The following is a 19,097-nucleotide window of genomic DNA, read 5'->3' on the forward strand; positions in this document are numbered from 1 at the left end:
CACCCAAAGTTTTATTCTGTAAAGATTGTGAAAATTATCTGTTTTACTGTCTTGTATTGCAGGCTATCGGGGAAACTGCTATGGCAGAAATATTCAAGTAAAAAATGATCTTGGGCCTGTAATTCAAACAGATAGCAGCTGCAAATGCAGTGTTATCGGAGTATTGTTTGGAAAACAAAAGCCAAGTTAAAGTTTCAGTATGAAATCTAATGGATTCGTCAATCATAAGTTATTAAAGTATTTCATCATGATCAATCACAATAAATCAACACAAACACCCTGATCAATTACGATCATTAAAACACAAACACATCATAAACCATGGCCATTTTCTGAATTGCTGGATCATACATACAGGGTTTCAGCATGATTTGCTTCCACTCTAGTTCTGTGCCTGATTAGGCATAAGTAAAAATTGGACTCTGCAACAGTTCAAGGTAAATTTATTATCAATGTATATATAACCATATACTACCCTGTGATTCATTTTCTTGTGGGCATTTGCAATAAGTACAAAGAAGCATAATAGAATCAAGGAAAAACGCACCAAGACAGACAAATGACCAACATGCAAAAGACAACAAACTGTGCAAATACAAAAAGATAATATTAAATAAGTAAGCAATAAATATTGAGATGAAGAATCCTTGAAAGTTAGTCCATTGGTGTGGGAATAGTTCAGTGTTAAAGTGAGTGTTGTGGTTTAAGAGCCTGATGATTGAGGGGTAGTAACTGTTTCTGAACTTGCTGATGTGAGTTCCTAGGCCCCTGTACTTTCTTCCTGATGGCAGCAATGAGAAGAGAGCATGACCTGGGTGAGAGGGGTCCCTGGTGATGGATGTTGCTTTCCTGCGACACACTCTGTAGATGTGCTCAATAGTGGGGAGGGCTTTGCCCATCATGGCTTTATCCACTACTTTTTATAAGCATTACCATTCAAGGTTATTGGTATTTCCATACGAGGCCCTAACGCAACCTGTCAGTATACTGTACACCATCCATCTATAGAAGTTTGTCAAAGTTTTGGATGTCATGCGGAATCTTTGCAAAATTCTAAAGAATTAGAGGTGCAGCCATTCTTTATTGTGGCACTTATGTCACACGTAAGCAGGTGAGCTAGTCGAGCTTGACAGGGGGGATGGTTAGTAAGGGAATTGTTGCCATTCTTTCAATGTTTTCACTAAGCTTCTACGTGCTTCCAAAGAGACCTGTCCCTTTGTAAATGCTACTTGCTATCTTGATCACTCACAGACCAGAGATTTCTGAGATGGAGCTGATGTTACATTTTTAAAAGAACGCTTTGAGAATATTTGCTGTATCACTCTGGTAATCTTTTCCCACTAAAGAACAGAGTGTCTGTTTCAGAAGTTGTTTCAGAAGTCTGGTGTTAGAATGCAAATGATGTTGCCCACTACATGCTTGGACTCTCAGGATGTTGGCCTTGGAGAGGAAACCATAAACATTTGCTTATTCTGCTAATAGATTTGGAGAAACTTGTGGAGATAGCAAAATTGGTTTCCTTTTAGTGCTTTGAGCATTATCTGTAGTAATAAGGCATAGTAGCATAGCAGTTAAGATAATGTTTACAGCACCAGCAATCATACGACCTGGGTTCATTTCCAGCTGCTGTCTGTAAGAAGTATGTATGTTCTCCCTGTGACAACATAGGTTTCTTCCAGGTGCTCCAATTCCCTCCCACTTTCCAAAAAAAAAACACACATTAGGATTAGTAAGTTGTAGGCATGTTACGTTGGCACCTGAAGCATGGCTTGGCAGAGGGTGGGAAAGCTGTGGAATTCATTGCCACAGACAGATGTGGAGGCCATGTCATCGAGTATATTTAAAGTGGAGTTTGGTAGATTTTTAGTTAGTCCAGTTGTCAAAGGTTATGTGGAGAAGGCAGGAGAATGAGGTTGGTCATTGACACAAATGATATATTTCACTATGCGTGTTGATATAAACTTGAGAGGTTAAGTTGTCTTTGGTACCATAATTATTCTCTGATTCTCTTCTGATACAGGTAATGAGAACATATTTGTTGTCATGCTTGTACGGTGACATTAGCTGATGAGTGTGAGGTATTGTACTTGTGGCCAAATAGTGTTAGTCATGGTATGGTAATTCTAATCGCAGTTTATATAATGATATATTATCATCATATCTCATAACTGACTTGTTCTATACTCCAAATTCATTGCACGGATCATGGGAACAGATTTGCTGCACTTTATACCTAATTATTTTAAACAATAATAAATTGCATTTTTATGTAAAAGTAAGCTAAAGGCATATCACACATGGAAATATAGTGGAAGGGAGTTAAACCATAGGATGCAAGATAAATTTATCAAACTTGACAAAAGAGGAGCAAGCAAAATGAAAATTCACACATCCAAGGAAAAGAAAAGTCCGTTAGTCCGAATCCACTGAAGGCCAAAGAAGACGGCCTGTCTTGAGGGTTAGAGGACTGTGTACATGTGTGAATGGGAGGGAAGAATGGGGCTTGTTTTGCTGTTGTTGTTTTGTTGCTTGTTGTATTCTATGTTGTTCTCCTGAGCATGGTGAACATGCTGTGTTGGCAATGGGATGTGTGGCACACACGCGGGATGTCCTCATCCCCAGCACACCCTCTTGGGTGTGTTGGTTGTTACTCAAATGACATATTTCACTGTATGTTTCCATGTACATGTGATAAATAAACTTTTATCTTGAATCTTGAAAATCTACAGAAAGTAGGATCAAGAGTGTTGAAGAGCCTACTTGGAAGATGGAGATAGATAGCAGTCAAAGGACTTACAGTGCGGGAGAAAAGTGTTGAGGGAGAGTGCACAATTAACATAGCACAGCACAGTACAAGGCACTTCAGTTCACAATGTCGTGCTGACTATATAAACCTACTCCAGGATCAATCTAACCCTTCTCTCGCACACTGCCCAATAGTATAGGCCAAAACTATTTCTTTAGAGACGGCTTGTATTTTACAAGTGCTAGGATCTAAGGGAACAGTACAAAACAGCCCATGGACAACAGTAATCTTGTAAAGGTTTATAGGGACTTAGTTAGAAGACCTTAGTCGTATTAAAATGATGAAATACAAATAGCAAAAGCATTTTAAGCAGTGGATGTGCTGAGATCGAGGCAGAAAGAAGCACATTTGTAGAGGAAGATATAGTAGCATTAATGAAGAATAGAATGTGGAGTTCAGAGCTCAGCTCTGGTTCCACCGGTATGCAAAGCTTTAAATACTTGGGTTCAGCCTCAAAAAGTATGGCCAGCAAAAAAGACAAGGTTGATGGCATGGAAGGAAATGGAGTTTGAAAGAATAATGGCTTTGATCATCCCATTGTTCAGGGGACAGAAATTCTGACTCAATGTTGTGATATAGGACTGACTGTCTAAAGCTTAGAGGTGTTTCTGTGTAAATGGAGGAAGAGAGTTACATCTTAATGGCATCTATACAGACGTTGATAGGTGGAATTAGGAAGAGAAAGGGATGTAGATATAATTCTGTCAGGGATGTACAACAAAACAAGAGAAAAGCTTGACACGACAGTGTCAGCACTCCTTCCCCTCACCCATCTTATTCTGGCTTCTTTCCCCTTCCATTCCAGTCCTGATGAAGGGTCTCAGCTTGAAACATTGTCTGTTTATTTCCCTCTGTAGATGCTGCCTGACCTGCTGAGTCCTTCAGAATCTTGTGTGTGTTTTGCTCAGGTTTTCGGCACCTGCAGAATCTCTTATGCTTATGATGGTGGCAGTATTAACTAAAGGCATGGTTGGAATCAGGATGACGGGTATCCCTTTGCCTGAGAAAACTGAGAAGTTTAGGACACGTGCGCTTTCCTGCAGCCAGCTGGTTGTAATTTCACCTACAGGATTGATATTACAGTGAGGTGTCATGAGAAACAGCAGAAAGCACTTACAACTCTAGCATTGAAAAGGAAATCCATAAATGAAATTTGGGGTATCTGAGATTTCAAAGCCAGTCAAGACTAAAGTAAGAATGGATTCAGCAACTTTAAATTGGGTGTAAACAACAGGAATTCTGCAGATGCTGGAAATTCAAGCAACACACATCAAAGTTGCTGGTGAACGCAGCAGGCCAAGCAGCATCTATAGGAAGAGGTGCAGTCGACATTTCAGGCCGAGACCCTTCGTCAGGACTAACTGAAGGAAGAGTGAGTAAGGGAGTTGAAAGTTGGAGGGGGAGGGGGAGATCCAAAATGATAGGAGAAGACAGGAGGGGGAGGGATAGAGCCGAGAGCTGGACAGGTGATAGGCAGAAGGGGATACGAGAGGATCATGGGACAGGAGGTCCGGGAAGAAAGACGGGGGGGGGGGTGACCCAGAGGATGGGCAAGAGGTATATTCAGAGGGACAGAGGGAGAAAAAGGAGAGTGAGAGAAAGAATGTGTGCATAAAAATGAGTAACAGATGGGGTACGAGGGGGAGGTGGGGCCTAGCGGAAGTTAGAGAAGTCAACCTGATGGCATGAACATTGACTTCTCTAACTTCCGCTAGGCCCCACCTCCCCCTCGTACCCCATCTGTTACTCATTTTTATGCACACATTCTTTCTCTCACTCTCCTTTTTCTCGGCCTGAAACGTCAACTGCGCCTCTTCCTATAGATGCTGCTTGGCCTGCTGCGTTCACCAGCAACTTTGATGTGTGTTGCTTAAATTGGGTGTGTCCACCTCAGGGATCGTTCTCTTGTTGCATTACTTGGGTAGCAGGGAGCCTGAGACAGAGGGATGCCTACTTTCCCAGTAATGGGAAAGAATAGTCATCTCATAGGCATTTCCGTAGTAGCACCAAGGGTTATCGTGGCCATGATCGGTCACATGGGAGGTTCAGGATCTCAGGACAGATGATGGTAGGAGCCCAGAAGCTGCTTCAGAGAAGTGATGTTTTCCTTGGACCTCTCTGAGCAATAATGTATCAACAGGCCCTTCGACCAATGCTATTGACATTGGTGACTTTCTGCTGGAACAGCATCAGCCATTTCTTCGTGCATGGACTACTATCTCCAGAGTCCTGAAACACTGATTCTTCAATCTGAATCAGGTTCAATAGAATTGGCATATGTCGTGAAATTTGTTATTTTGCAGCAGCAGTACATTACAATACATAATAAAAACTATAAATTACAATAAATATAAAAAAGGAAATTAAATAAGTAGGTCAAAAAGAGAGGGAAAAATACTGAGGTACTGTTTGCAGGTTCAGGCTCCTATACCTCCTCCCTGAGGTAGCAATGAGAAGAGGCATATCCTGAGTGTTGGGGGTCTTTAATGACCTTTGTTACCTTTGTTAAAGATGTCCTGGATGCAGGGGAGGTTAATACCCATGATGGGGCTGGCAGAGTTTTTTTTAAACTTTTTGCAGCATTTTTCCTCTCCGTAGATGTTGCCTGATCTGTTGAGTTCTACCAGAATTTTGTGTGTGTCTCTATAGTGGTGAGCATACTTGAACTTCTTTATCCCAGGGTCTTTTCAACTGGTTGCTGCTGATCTCTGCTATGTGTAGCTTCCTGCTGTATCAGAGAGGTCCCTCATGCTCTGTACTCACAAGGAATTACTTCATCGATTTGATTTCCATGAGGAGCAGGTGGCATCTCGTGCATCCAGCATGGCTAACTTCCAGTAAATGAGGGCAGCTGTTGACTGAACGTGCACATAGGATCGCCCTTAACAACAGACCTTGTCATCTGGAAAGAACGATTTACATTCCCTTAGTGTTCCATTTGCTGTGAAGCATGAGAAGAATTCCCTGATGGTAAATGTCCTGTTTTCTGTAAGCTTGCATGAGTCCTTTAGGAGGGAGGACAAGGCTTGTTTTGTTGCTTGTTGTGTTCTGTGTTCTGCTGAACAGTTTGGCCATGCTATGTTTACGCTGGAATGTGTGGCAACTCTTGTGGGCTGTTCCCAGCACACCTTCGGTTGTGTTGCTTGTTGACACAAATGAAACATTTTGCTGTAAGTTCCGATGTACACGTGATAAATAACTGAATCTTGGGTGTCCTCCTGCGGAGGATTGAATGACTCTCTTCCATTTACAGTACTTAAGTAGCTCACTACAACATAGTCAGACAGCACAGAAATGGGCCCTTTGGCCCACAATGTCTATCCAACCACCAAGCATCCATCCATACTAATCCCAGTTACTAACGTGTTGCCTGACTTGGTTATTCAAATGCTGATCCAGATACTTTTTAAACGTGGGAGTACCTGCCTCCATCACCGCCTTAGACAGTGCATTCTAAATTGCAGCCACCCTCTGGGTGGAAAATTAATTTCCTTTTCTTCATGGATACAGGTAAGAAGTAAGATTTCATCCATAGCCTTTGGTTGCATACATAAACTGCCACTATTCTCACTCTCAGGTCATACTATTTTCTAAATTGCTCTTGCTCTTTATATATGAAAATTTAATTTAGATTTTCCTTACTCCAGTCTACCAGTGATTTTTTTTTTATTTATTATGCTCCCCTATAAGGCTTCACCTGTTTTTAATTCTCTAAACATGCCACATACTTCTTTTCGTCATCAAACTCCTGACACCCATGGCTCCCTGTACTTCATCTTTACAAGAACACATTAACCCTGAATTCTCATTGCTTTACTTGTTTTAAAAAACATCTCCCACCTCACACACGTCTGTGCAATCTACTTTTCCCAGATCCTGTCTTATGATATTAAGTTTGGTCCTATACAAATTCAGGGCCTTAATCTGTGGGGGTACAGGAGGTTCTGCAGATGCTTAAAATCTGGAGCAATGCACAAAATGCCAGAGGAACTCAGCAGGTCAGGCAGCACCTTTGGAAGGAGATGAGGAGTTGGCATTTTAGGCCGAGATCCTTCATTCCTTAATTTCTGGACCACCTACATTGCTTTCTATAACTATATTGAAACTTAAGAGTTATCGTCACTGTCCCTAAAATGCTTACCCACAGACACTTTGGGCAGTCTATATGTCCTGCTTCATTCTCTAAGATTAGCTGGACACCTTCTCTATGTCTGTCTCTGTATCAGCTGAAAAGCTATCACAATGTACTTTTAACATTCTGCCCTCCCTAAGCAAGCTCTGTATTTCCTCATGGTCAGTTACTTACTGAAAGAACTTGGTTAAATAAAAAAATGCACTTGCCTTTAAGAATCTGCACTCTACAGGGGTAAACAGCAGATAATATCTTGTGACAACATCAAATATGTTTCTGCGTTGCTCCACTTTGCAGGGATTTTCTGAGAATAATAATATTGTCACCTGCCTGCCAAATTATTCCTGAGGTGGGCCTGGTTAACTCCCAATTACAGAAATTTCCTTTGGCATGCATCGCACTGACTAAGGCTTGTGTTCCTCGAAAATGTGAGAGCTATCTCCCTCTTCCTTCAGACTTCCTGGAAGCAATAGGAAATATGCCTTTCAAGACTCAAGACTTTCCAAAATTGTTGTGCCACATTAATGGGAGCTGAACACAAATGTGTGAGTTTCAGTTATCTCTGGTACAAGTCCATTTCATCTCCTGCTAAAATCGAGGGAAATAAATTACAGTATTAGGAGATGCAGCACGGTAACAGGCCTTTCTGACACAGTAAGCCTATGCTACCCAGTTACACCGATGTGACCAAATAATCCACTAACTCATACATCTTTGGAGTGTAAGACGAATCCAGAGCATTCAGAGGAAACACATGCAGTCACAGGGTAAATGTAGAAACTCCTTACAGATGCGAAGCAGTGGATTTAAACCAGGGTCATTGGCACTGTAATAGTGTTACACTACCATGCCACCTCCTAACATTATTTCTAGTGAGTACAGTGAAACTCCAGTAAATGTCCGTCCAATAGTTTGGAAATTCTAATGGTTTAGTATCAGCCTTACTGATAATTCTTGCAATGCCATTAACATACCAGCGCCCCAGTACCAAGTCTCCCTTTAATATACTGGCATGCTGATTCCTCTGTTCTCTTTAAACTACACTGCAGAATTTATTATACCACCATGTAGTGTCACTTTTTTAAAAAGTGAACTGCTCTATATTTTAGAATAATAATCAATTCTCTGGAAAATCTATCAATTCACCCGCACCAAACTCCCAAGCACACTGGATTAATGGAGGTTATAATAAAAAGAATCTTTCATGTGACACAATATTTTGCTACAAATCATGTTAAGATATTTAAAAAGGGGAAGATCTGCCCAGGAATTAATGCAGGATGGATGGGAATGCATCATTGTTATAGATATTTCACTGTGTAGATGTTTTGATGTACATATGACAAATAAAGCTAATCATTATCTTTAATCACTTTGGAGGCTTCTCAGAAACTAGCTGATGTCAGTCTTTGATCCTCTCATGTGAAGCAGAGTTGCCTCATTTACTTTACTATTGTATTGAAATTAGTTTATACTTGTAAGCAGTTGAAGACTTCCTGTGAAATCTTATTTCACCTCAATTTGACAGGTGACATTCCGGACAAGAATCTATCATTGCAATATCAACAGTCAGGGAGTGATCTGTCTGGATATTCTGAAGGATAACTGGAGCCCAGCACTCACCATCTCGAAGGTTCTTCTGTCAATTTGTTCACTTCTAACAGACTGCAACCCCGGTAAGAGCAATTACATCATTTTAAACTTTGACATATATTTTTAAAAAGAAAAATCTGCAAATGCTAAAATAAAAATGAGAAAAGGCAGATGAAAATTCACAAGTTTTTGTGCTGTAGCAATTCATGGATTTCCACTATCTTTAGAGCAACTTTATTGTACATTTTACTTTATTGATATTTTATGACTCAAGAAATTTGATTTATCATACTTTGCATAAATAACTTCTATGTTATGTCATATGATTTAGAACAAAATCAAATCACAGAGGGTTGCTCTAAATCAAAACACGACAATAAACAATTAATAAACCTTAAACTAGCCATTTTTAGAAGCATTCAAAGGACATCGAAATCGTAAATGCTCCATGAAGATAGATGAGTTTAAAAAAATGTTAACTCCATAGCCTTAGAGTGATAGAACACTATAGCACAGAAACAGGCCTGTCAGCCCATCTAGTCCATGCTAAACTATTAACTTGCCTAGTCCTACCTTAGTCCTCATACCCCTCCCATCCATGCACCTATCCAGATTTCTCCTACATGTTGAAATTGAACCCGCGTCCACCAGTAACATCTTCAGTTTCTTTAAGTACTTGAAATTAGACTGCTCAAGCTGATTTCACACAACTTTTTTTGTCATAAACTTTAATTTTAAATGGTTCCTTTTAAGAAGTTATCTGATAATTGAAGTGAAGTTAAGAATCTCTATGTAAAGAAATTAAAGTGACCTTGCATTACACATGGCCAGACCGGTGATTAGAATATGATATTTAATGCTTTCTAATTCTCCTCAGCCATTTCCTTTACAAGAGGAAATGCCTTTGTGTTCTAATCATAATTACTTGTATTCAGTGTGTTATAGTTTCATTAGAACTAGGTTAAGATGGGCACCATGATAGTGCAGTGGTTAGCCTGACACTGTTACAGTTCAGGGCGTCTGAGTTCAGAGTTCAATTCTGAATAGTTCAATTCGCAATAGAAAGGAAGGACATAAGCCGGGAAGATGTGGAATCGATATGGGTAGAGCTGCGTAAAACTAAGGGGCAGAAAACGCTGGTGGGAGTTGTGTACAGGCCACCTAACAGTAGCAGTGAGTCGGAGATGGTATTAAACAGGAAATTAGAAATGTGTGCAGTAAAGGAACAGCAGTTATAATGGGTGACTTCAATCTACATGTAGATTGGGTGAACCAAATTGGTAAAGGTGCTGAGGAAGAGGATTTCTTGGAATGTATGCGGGATGGTTTTTTGAACCAACATGTCGAGGAACCAACTAGAGAGCAGGCTATTCTAGACTGGGTTTTGAGCAATGAGGAAGGGTTAATTAGCAATCTTGTCGTGAGAGGCCCCTTGGGTAAGAGTGACCATAATATGGTGGAATTCTTCACTACGATGGAGAGTGACATAGTTAATTCAGAAACAAAGGTTCTGAACTTAAAGAGGGGTAACTTTGAAGGTATGAGACGTGAATTAGCTAAGATAGACTGGCAAATGACACTTAAAGGATTGACGGTGGATATGCAATGGCAAGCATTTAAGGATTGCATGGATGAACTACAACAATTGTTCATCCCAGATTGGCAAAAGAATAAATCATCCTTGCCGTCTTTCCCGTTCTTAGACATAGCAGATCTAAGTTCCATCCAATTGTCAGAGAATTCAGTTTAATTCAAAGTATTGTAAAAATTGATGCCTTAATAGTTAATTAAAGTATAGCTGACCATAGAGAGAAAAAACTCAGAGGTAATGGAGCGAGTCAAGAACGCGACTTCACTCCATGAGCGCTACCGGAAGTCTCCGGCAAAAGAATAAATCAAGGAAGGTAATACACCCGTGGCTGACAAGAGAAATTAGGGATAGTATCAATTCCAAAGAAGAAGCATACAAATTAGCCAGAAAAAGTGGCTCACCTGAGGACTGGGAGAAATTCAGAGTTCAGCAGAGGAGGGCAAAGGGCTTAATTAGGAAGGGGAAAAAAGTTATGAGAGAAAACTGGCAGGGAACATAAAAACGGACTGTAAAAGCTTTTATAGATATGTAAAAAGGAAAAGACTGGTAAAGACAAGTGTAGGTCCCCTGCAGACAGAAACAGGTGAATTGATTATGGGGAGCAAGGACATGGCAGACCAATTGTATAATTACTTTGGTTCTGTCTTCACTAAGGAGGACATAAATAATCTTCCAGAAATAGTAGAGGACAGAGGGTCCAGTGAGATGGAGGAACTGAGCGAAATACGTGTTAGTAGGGAAGTGGTGTTGGGTAAATTGAAGGGATTAAAGGCAGATAAATCCCCAGGGCCAGATGGTCTGCATCCCAGAGTGCTTAAGGAAGTAGCCCAAGAAATAGTGGATGCATTAGTGATAACTTTTCAAAACTCGTTAGATTCTGGACTAGTTCTTGAGGATTGGAGGGTGGCTAATGTAACCCCACTTTTTAAAAAAGGAGGGAGAGAGAAACCGGGGAATTATAGACCGGTTAGTCTAACGTCGGTGGTGGGGAAACTGCTGGAGTCAGTTATCAAAGATGTGATAACAGCACATTTGGAAAGTGGTGAAATCATCGGACAAAGTCAGCGTGGATTTGTGAAAGGAAAATCATGTCTGACGAATCTCATAGAATTTTTTGAGGATGTAACTAGTAGAGTGGATAGGGGAGAACCAGTGGATGTGGTATATTTGGATTTTCAAAAAGCTTTTGACAAGGTCCCACACAGGAGCTTAGTGTGCAAACTTAAAGCACACGGTATTGGGGGTAAGGTATTGATGTGGATAGAGAATTGGTTAGCAGACAGGAAGCAAAGAGTGGAATAAACGAGACCTTTTCAGAATAGCAGGCAGTGACCAGTGGGGTACCGCAAGGTTCAGTGCTGGGACCCCAGTTGTTTACAATATATATTAATGACTTGGATGAGGGAATTAAATGCAGCATCTCCAAGTTTGCAGATGACACGAAGCTGGGCGGCAGTGTTAGCTGTGAGGAGGATGCTAAGAGGATGCAGGGTGACTTGGATAGGTTGGGTGAGTGGGAAAATTCATGGCAGATGCAATTTAATGTGGATAAATGTGAAGTTATCCACTTTGGTGGCAAAAATAGGAAAACAGATTATTATCTGAATGGTGGCCGATTAGGAAAAAGGGAGGTGCAACGAGACCTGGGTGTCATTATACACCAGTCATTGAAAGTGGGCATGCAGATACAGCAGGTGGTGAAAAAGGCGAATGGTATGCTGGCATTTATAGCGAGAGGATTCGAGTACAGGAGCAGGGAGGTACTACTGCAGTTGTACAAGGCCTTGGTGAGACCACACCTGGAGTATTGTGTGCAGTTTTGGTCCCCTAATCTGAGGAAAGACATCCTTGCCATAGAGGGAGTACAAAGAAGGTTCACCAGATTGATTCCTGGGATGGCAGGACTTTCATATGAAGAAAGACTGGATGAACTGGGCTTGTACTCATTGGAATTTAGAAGATTGAGGGGGGATCTGATTGAAACGTATAAAATCCTAAAGGGATTGGACAGGCTAGATGCAGGAAGATTGTTCCCGATGTTGGGGAAGTCCAGAACGAGGGGTCACAGTTTGAGGATAAAGGGGAAGCCTTTTAGGACCGAGATTAGGAAAAACTTCTTCACACAGAGAGTGGTGAATCTGTGGAATTCTCTGCCACAGGAAACAGTTGGGGCCAGTTCATTGGCTATATTTAAGAGGGAGTTAGATATGGCCCTTGTGGCTACGGGGTTCGGGGGTATGGAGGGAAGGCTGGTGCAGGGTTCTGAGTTGGATGATCAGCCATGATCATAATAAATGGCGGTGCAGGCTCAAAGGGCTGAATGGCCTACTCCTGCACCTATTTTCTATGTTTCTATGTTTCTGGCGTCCTCTGTAAGAAGTTTGTACATTCTTCCCATGAGCGTGTGGGTTTCCTCCGTGTACTCTAGTTTCTTCCCACAGTCCAAAGAGGTACCATTTAGTAGGTTATTTGTTCATTGTAAAATGTCCTGTGATTAGGCTGGGGTTAATAAGGTGAGTTGCTGAGCAGCAAGGCCTGTTGCTCTGGGAAGGCCTGTTCCGTTCTGTACCTCTGAATGAAAGAGAAAGGGAATAAAAATTTTGTGGTTATTTCACTGGACTGAACCTATAATCCTGAGCCTTTCAAATCCCAATACAGCAGTTCAGGCATGGAGTTATAGAATCAGGCTGTTTGGCCCAAACAAACCATGCCAATTGAGGTGCCTTCCTGAGCTAATCCCATCTGCGTGAAAACCTTTCCTTTAAATTCAGCTGCAGTAATTAAATATTCTGGAATGAAAAGAAGGACTTGGTAATGGAACTACTGGATTGTCATAATCTGCTGTATTAAACAGAACTGGCCCAAAAGTGATCCAGTCCACAGGAGTATACTTAATGGTTTACTAAAGTTCCTTAAGACATTCAGTTGTACCAAACAGTTATGTCAGAGATAATAAGAATAAAGAGCAGACAGCCCATCCTATATTGATAGAGGCACTAGAATCACACACAACAAAACTAATCCCTTCCCAACAAACTTGGCAAAGTCTTTCCAATACCTGTCAAAGACAGGGACATTAGAAGAGATGACTTATTAACCCTATTCTGATTCTGACTTGAAAATGTACCATTGTTCCTATAATTGTCACCAGGTTAAACAAAGGTCTGAAATTTACAATCCAATAACATGGAGAATAAATTTAACAGATTCAAGTTTAATGTCATTCCCAATCCACAAGTATAAAGGAGAATGAAATAATATTTACTCCAGATCCAGTGCAGCACGGAAAAACCATACAAGATAAACTATATGTGCTCATTTTGTGCCGAGTGAAGGTAAACTACACAACAGTAACTGGAGGGGAACCAATATCCTGGCGGGGAGGTTTGCTAATGCTATTGGTGAGGGTTTAAACTAGATTTGCAGGGGCTTGGGAACTGAAGTGAAGAGGCAAAGGATGAGACTGTTGGCGCACAAATAGTGACAGCTTGTAGGGAGTTTGTGAGGAAGGACAGGCAGATGATACAGCAAAGAAGCACTCAGCCAGATGGTTTGAAATGTGCCTATTTTAATGCACGGAGTATCTTGAGCAAGGTGGATGAACTTAGAACGTGGATCAATATGTGGAACTGTGATGTTGTGGCCTTTACAGAGACTTGGGTGACTCAGGGGCAGGAAGGGCTGCTGACTGTGCCAGGCTTTAGATGTTTCAAAAAGGACAGGTAGGGAGGCAAAAAGGTGGGGTGTGGCATTGCTAATCAGGGATAGTATCACGGCTGCAGAAAAGGAGGCAATCATGGAGGTATTGTCCACTGAGTCATTGTGGGGTGGAAATCAGAAACAGGAAGGGGGCAATAACTCTACTGGGTGTTTTTTATAGACCCCCCCCCCAGTAGTAACAGAGGCATTAAGGAGCAGATAGGGAGGCAGATTCTGGAACGATGCAATAATAATAGGGTTGTTGTGATGGGCGATTTTAACTTAACCTACGTTGACTGGCATCTCCTTAGAGCAAGGGGTTTTATGGGGTAGAGATTGTTAGGTGTGTTCAGGAAGGTTTCCTGTTGCAATATGTAGATAAGCCAACTAGAAAAGAGGCTGTACTTGATCTGCTATTGGAAAATGAACCTGGTCAGGTGTCAGATCTTCGGTGGGTGAGCATTTTGGAGGTAGTGATCACGACTCTATCTCCTTTACCATAGTGCTGGAGAGCGATACGAGCAGACAATTTGGAAAACATTTTATTGGGATGGGGGGAAATGATGCTATTAAGCAGGAACTTGGGAAGATAAATTGGGAGCAGATGCTCTCAGGGAAATGCACGGCAGAAATGTGGCAAATGTTCAGTGGTGGCCAAGTTGTTTGAAAAGATCCTGAGAGGCAGGATTTATGAGCATTTGAAGGAACATAATCTGATTAGGGATAGTCAGCATGGCTTTGTCAAGGGCAGGTCGTGCCTTATGAGCCTGATTGAATTCTTTGAGGATGTAACAAAACACATTGAAGGTTGAAGTGGATCTAGTGTGTATAGGTTTCAATAAGGCATTTGATAAGGTTCCCCATGCGAGGCTCATTCAGAAAGTAAGGAGGACATTGCTTTGTGGGTCCAGAATTGGCTTGACCACAGAAGGCAAAGGGTGGTTGTGGATGGTTCGTATTCTGTATGGAGGTCGGTGACCAGTGGTGTTCCGCAGGGATCTGTTCTGGGAACTGTCCTCTTGGTGATTTTTATAAATGACTTAGATGAGGAAGTAGAAGGGTGGGTTATTAAGTTTGCTGATGATACAAAAGTTGGGGGTGTTTTGCATAGTCTAGAGGATTGTCGGAGGTTACAGCGGGACATCGATAGGTACAGAACTGGGGTGAGAAGTCACAGATGGAGTTCAACCCAGATAAGTGTGAAGTGTTTCATTTCGGTAGGTCAAATTTGAAGACAGAATATAATATTAATGGTAATACTCTTGGTATTGTGGAGGATCAGAGGGATCTTGGAGTCCGTGTCCATAGGACACTCAAAGCTGCTGCACAGGTTGACAGTGTTGTTAAGAATGCATATGGTGTGGGCCTTCATCAACCATGGGATTGTGTTCAAGTGCCATGAGGTAATGTTACAACTATATAAAACATTTGTCAGACCCCACTTGTTCATTTCTGGTCACCTCACTACAGGAAGGATGTGGATACTATAGAGCAGTGGTCCCCAACCACCGGGCCGCAAAGCATGCCAGGCCACGAGGAAACAATATAATTTGGCGATATGAAACAATATGAGTCAGCTGTACCTTTCCTCATTCCCTGTCACACGCTGTTGAACTTGAACACACACACCTCCCCAGCCACCCCCCCCCACGCCCCCCGTCGGCCAGTCCGCAAGAATACTGTCAATATTAAACCAGTCTGCGGTGCAAAAAAGGTTGGGGACCCCTGCTATAAAGAGAGTGCAGAGAGATTTATGAGGATGTTGTCTGGATTGGATAGCATGCTTTCCGAGAATAGGTTGAGTGAACTTGGCCTTTTCTCCTTGGAGCGATGGAGGATGAGAGGTGACCTGATAGAGGAGTATAAGATGATGAGAGGCATTGATCGTGTGGATAACCAGAGACTTTTTCCCAAGGCCGAAATGGCTAACACAAGGGGGCATAGTTTTAAGGTGATTGGAAGTAGGTACAAGGGGCATGTCGGAGATAAGTCTTTCACACAGAGAGTGGTGGGTGCGTGGAATGCACTGACGGCTAAGGTGGTAGAAATGGATAAAATAGAGTGTTTTAAAAGATTCTTAGATGGGTACTTGGAGCTTAGAAGTAGAGGGTTATGTGGTAGGGAAATTCGAGAGCAGCTTCGAGGGTAGGTTACATGGTCGGCACAACATTGTGGGCCGAAGGGCCTGTAATGTGCTGTAGATTTTCTATGTTGTAATAAAAACACATAAGTCAGCTTGTATGCATTGATTGTATCTCCATGAAGTGACACCAGGCACAGGAGTGTCTGTACATAAGATCGTTGACAGGAAATGATAAAGTAGTGGTGGTTGAGGGTAGGGTGTTGAGGGGTGGGTTAGTGGCTGGAGCTGTTGATTAGCCTTACTGCTTGGGAGAATTAACTGTTTTTGGTCCTGGTGTTAATGATATGTAGCCTCCTCCTTGATGGGAGTGGGACAAACAATTCAGGAATGTGGTTTGGGGTTCCAAATTAAAGAATAAACTTTCCATTGACATTAACAAGTCATGAATGGATTTTAAAAATTCAAAAAGTCCTTTTCTCCATTATAAACATTAATTTAATTCTGTGGCTGATTGTACTATATAGCTTTCTTCATTTATTTTGTATGTTCATAAATGTGAAAAAGGAACTAATTTGTCATTAAGTTAAGAGCTCATATTTGCCTGACATTTAATATTGAATAAAAAATAATAGTTCTAATCTGATGAGTCTCCATTTCAACAAGCTTCACTGGAATAGTGTCACGACTAGAGTGACAGCTAATTAACCCTCTGGAGGTTTACTGTGCCAGCTGTCCATGAAATTCAAGCTTATTAGGGAACCTAGAGAAGATGAAAAGGCCTTGGTTCTCCATTTCCAGTACTGTGGCCCAGTGCAATGTGCCCATCACCAGCACTTTAATACTCATATCTCACAGGTGCTGGTAAACTTTATTAAACTAACCAACACACACACAATGCTGGAGGAACTCAGCAGGCCAGGCAGTGTCCATGGAAAATAGCAGTCGACATTTTGGGCCGAGACCCTTCAGCAGGACTGAAGAAAAAAATGAGGAGTCAGAGTAGGAAGATGGGGGGAGGGGAGGAAGAAACACAAGGTGATAGGTGAAACTGGGAGGGGGGGACGGCTGAAATAAAGAGCTGAGAAGTTGGTAAGTGAAAGAGATACAGGACTGGAGAAGGGGGAATCTGATAGGAGAGGACCAAAGGCTATGGAAGGAAGAAAAGGCAGAGGAGAACCAGAGGGAAGTAAGGATATAAGGTGAGAAAAGGAAAACAGGAATGGTGAAGGGGGGGTGGGGCATGACTGGAAGTTCGAGAAATCAATATTCATGCCATTAGGTTGGAGGCTACCCAAACAGAGTATAGAGTGTTGCTCCTCTAACCTGAGTGTGGCCTCATCGCGACAGTAGGGGAGCTCATGGACTGACATGTTGGAATAGAAATGGGAAGTGGGATTAAAATAGGTGGCCACTGGGAGATCCCGCTTTAATCCAGCCGACACACACTACACTAGAGGAATTCAGCATCTCAGCGAAGCAGTCTCCCAGTCTACGTCGGATCTCACTGATGTACAGGAGGCCATACCTGGATACAGTAGGTGACCCCAACAGGTGAAGTTTCGCCTCACCTGGAATGACTGTTTAGGGCCCTGAATGGTAATTGAGAGTGGAGGTGTAGGGGCAGGTGTAGCACTTGTTCCAATTGCAAAGATAATTGCGAGGAGGGAGATCAGTGGGGAGGAACGAACGGACAAGGGAGTTGCCTAGGGAGCAATTCCTGTGGAAAGCAAAAGTGGTGAGGGAGGGAAAGATGTGCTTGATGGTGGGCTCCTGTTGGAGATGGCAGAAGTTACGGAAAATTATGTGCTGGACGCAGAGGCTGGTGGGGTGGTAGTTGAGGCAAGGGGAATCCTATCCCTGGTGAGGTAGCGGGAAAATGGGGTGAGGGCAGACGTGCGCAAAATGGAAGCGATGCAGTTGAGGGCAGCATTGATGGTGGAGAAAAGGAAGCCCCTTTCTTTGAAGAATTGAGGACATCTCCTTCATTCTCGAATTAATAGCCACATCCTGAGAGCAGGTGTGCTGGAGATGGAGGAACTGAGAGAAGGGGGTGGCATTTTTACAAGTAACAGTGGGAGGAAGTCCAGATAGTTGTGAGAGTCAGTGGGTTTATAATAGACATCAAACACCAAGCTGTCTCCAGAGATACAGAGAGATTGAGAAAGGAGAGGGAGGTGTTGGAAATGGACCAGGTAAATTTGAGGGCAGGGTGGAAGTTGAAGGCAAAGTTGCAGGAAGCAGCACCAATGCAGTCATCGATGTAGCATAGGAAAAGTTGGGGAGTGACACCAGTGTAGGCTTGGAACATAAGACTATTCATTTAGCTGACAAAAAGGCAACCATAGCTGGGACCCATGTAGGTGTGCGTGACTACACCTTTTGTTTGAAGGAAGTGGGAGGAGCCAAAGGAGAAAAATTATTGAGAGCTAGATGGAGGAGAGTGGTGGTGGAGGGGAACTGGTTGGGTCTGGTGTCCAGAAAGAAACGGAGAGCTTTGAGGCCTCCTGGTGGGGGATGGAGGTGTATAGGGACTAGACACCCATAGTGAAAATAAGATGATCAGGACCTGGGAATTTGAAGTTATTGAAAAGGTCAAGAGCTTGTGAAGTGTCATGGATGTAGGTGGGAAGGGACTGAAGGGGGGGGTGGGGGGAATAAAACTGAGTCAAGATGTGCAGATACAAGTTCAGTGAGGCAGGAACAAGCAGAATCAATGGGTCTACCTGGACAGACAGGTTTGTGGAACTTACACCTACACCTCCTCCTTCATTACTGTATCCAGTGTACCCGGGGTGGTCTATATATCTCTGAGACCCAATGTAGATTGGGAGACCGCTTCACCGAGCAACTACGTTCAGTCTGCCAGAAAAAGTGGGATCTCCCGGTGGCCATCCATTTTAATTCCACTTCCTATTCCCATTCTGACATGCCAGTACATGGCCTCCTCTACTGTCACAATGAGACCATACTCAAGTTGGAGGAGCAACACCTTATATTTCAGCCCGAAATGCTGAGATGCTGAGCAAAATTATTGTGTTTTTAAATGTTAGGATTTTTTCCCATATTACAGAATCTTCAGCCAAAATAATAATTTATTTATAGAGCACTTTTTAGACAGATGCTGTAGTTCATAGTGCTTTACAATGTAAAGTGTAAACATGAAACTAAAAGACAAAAGATGTTACAAACATTT

The 19,097-nt window shown here is 42.2% G+C and overlaps 1 protein-coding gene and 1 long non-coding RNA gene across 2 annotated transcripts in view; one reads left to right on the plus strand and one right to left on the minus strand.

The window, feature by feature from the left end:
• LOC134357793 (ubiquitin-conjugating enzyme E2 E2) overlaps window positions 1–19,097 on the plus strand; it is a 189,021-nt gene that overhangs the window by 165,931 nt on the left and 3,993 nt on the right. The window contains exon 5 of the mRNA XM_063069450.1: window positions 8,467–8,614. Within this exon, the coding sequence (XP_062925520.1) occupies window positions 8,467–8,614 (148 nt within the window). The remainder of the gene's footprint in view (window positions 1–8,466; window positions 8,615–19,097) is intronic.
• Window positions 1–19,097, minus strand: part of LOC134357794 (uncharacterized) — a 198,398-nt gene that overhangs the window by 58,335 nt on the left and 120,966 nt on the right. The gene's annotated exons all lie outside the window — the stretch shown is intronic.

Source organism: Mobula hypostoma, chromosome 17 (genome assembly GCF_963921235.1).
Source record: "Mobula hypostoma chromosome 17, sMobHyp1.1, whole genome shotgun sequence".
NCBI lineage: Eukaryota > Metazoa > Chordata > Chondrichthyes > Myliobatiformes > Myliobatidae > Mobula > Mobula hypostoma.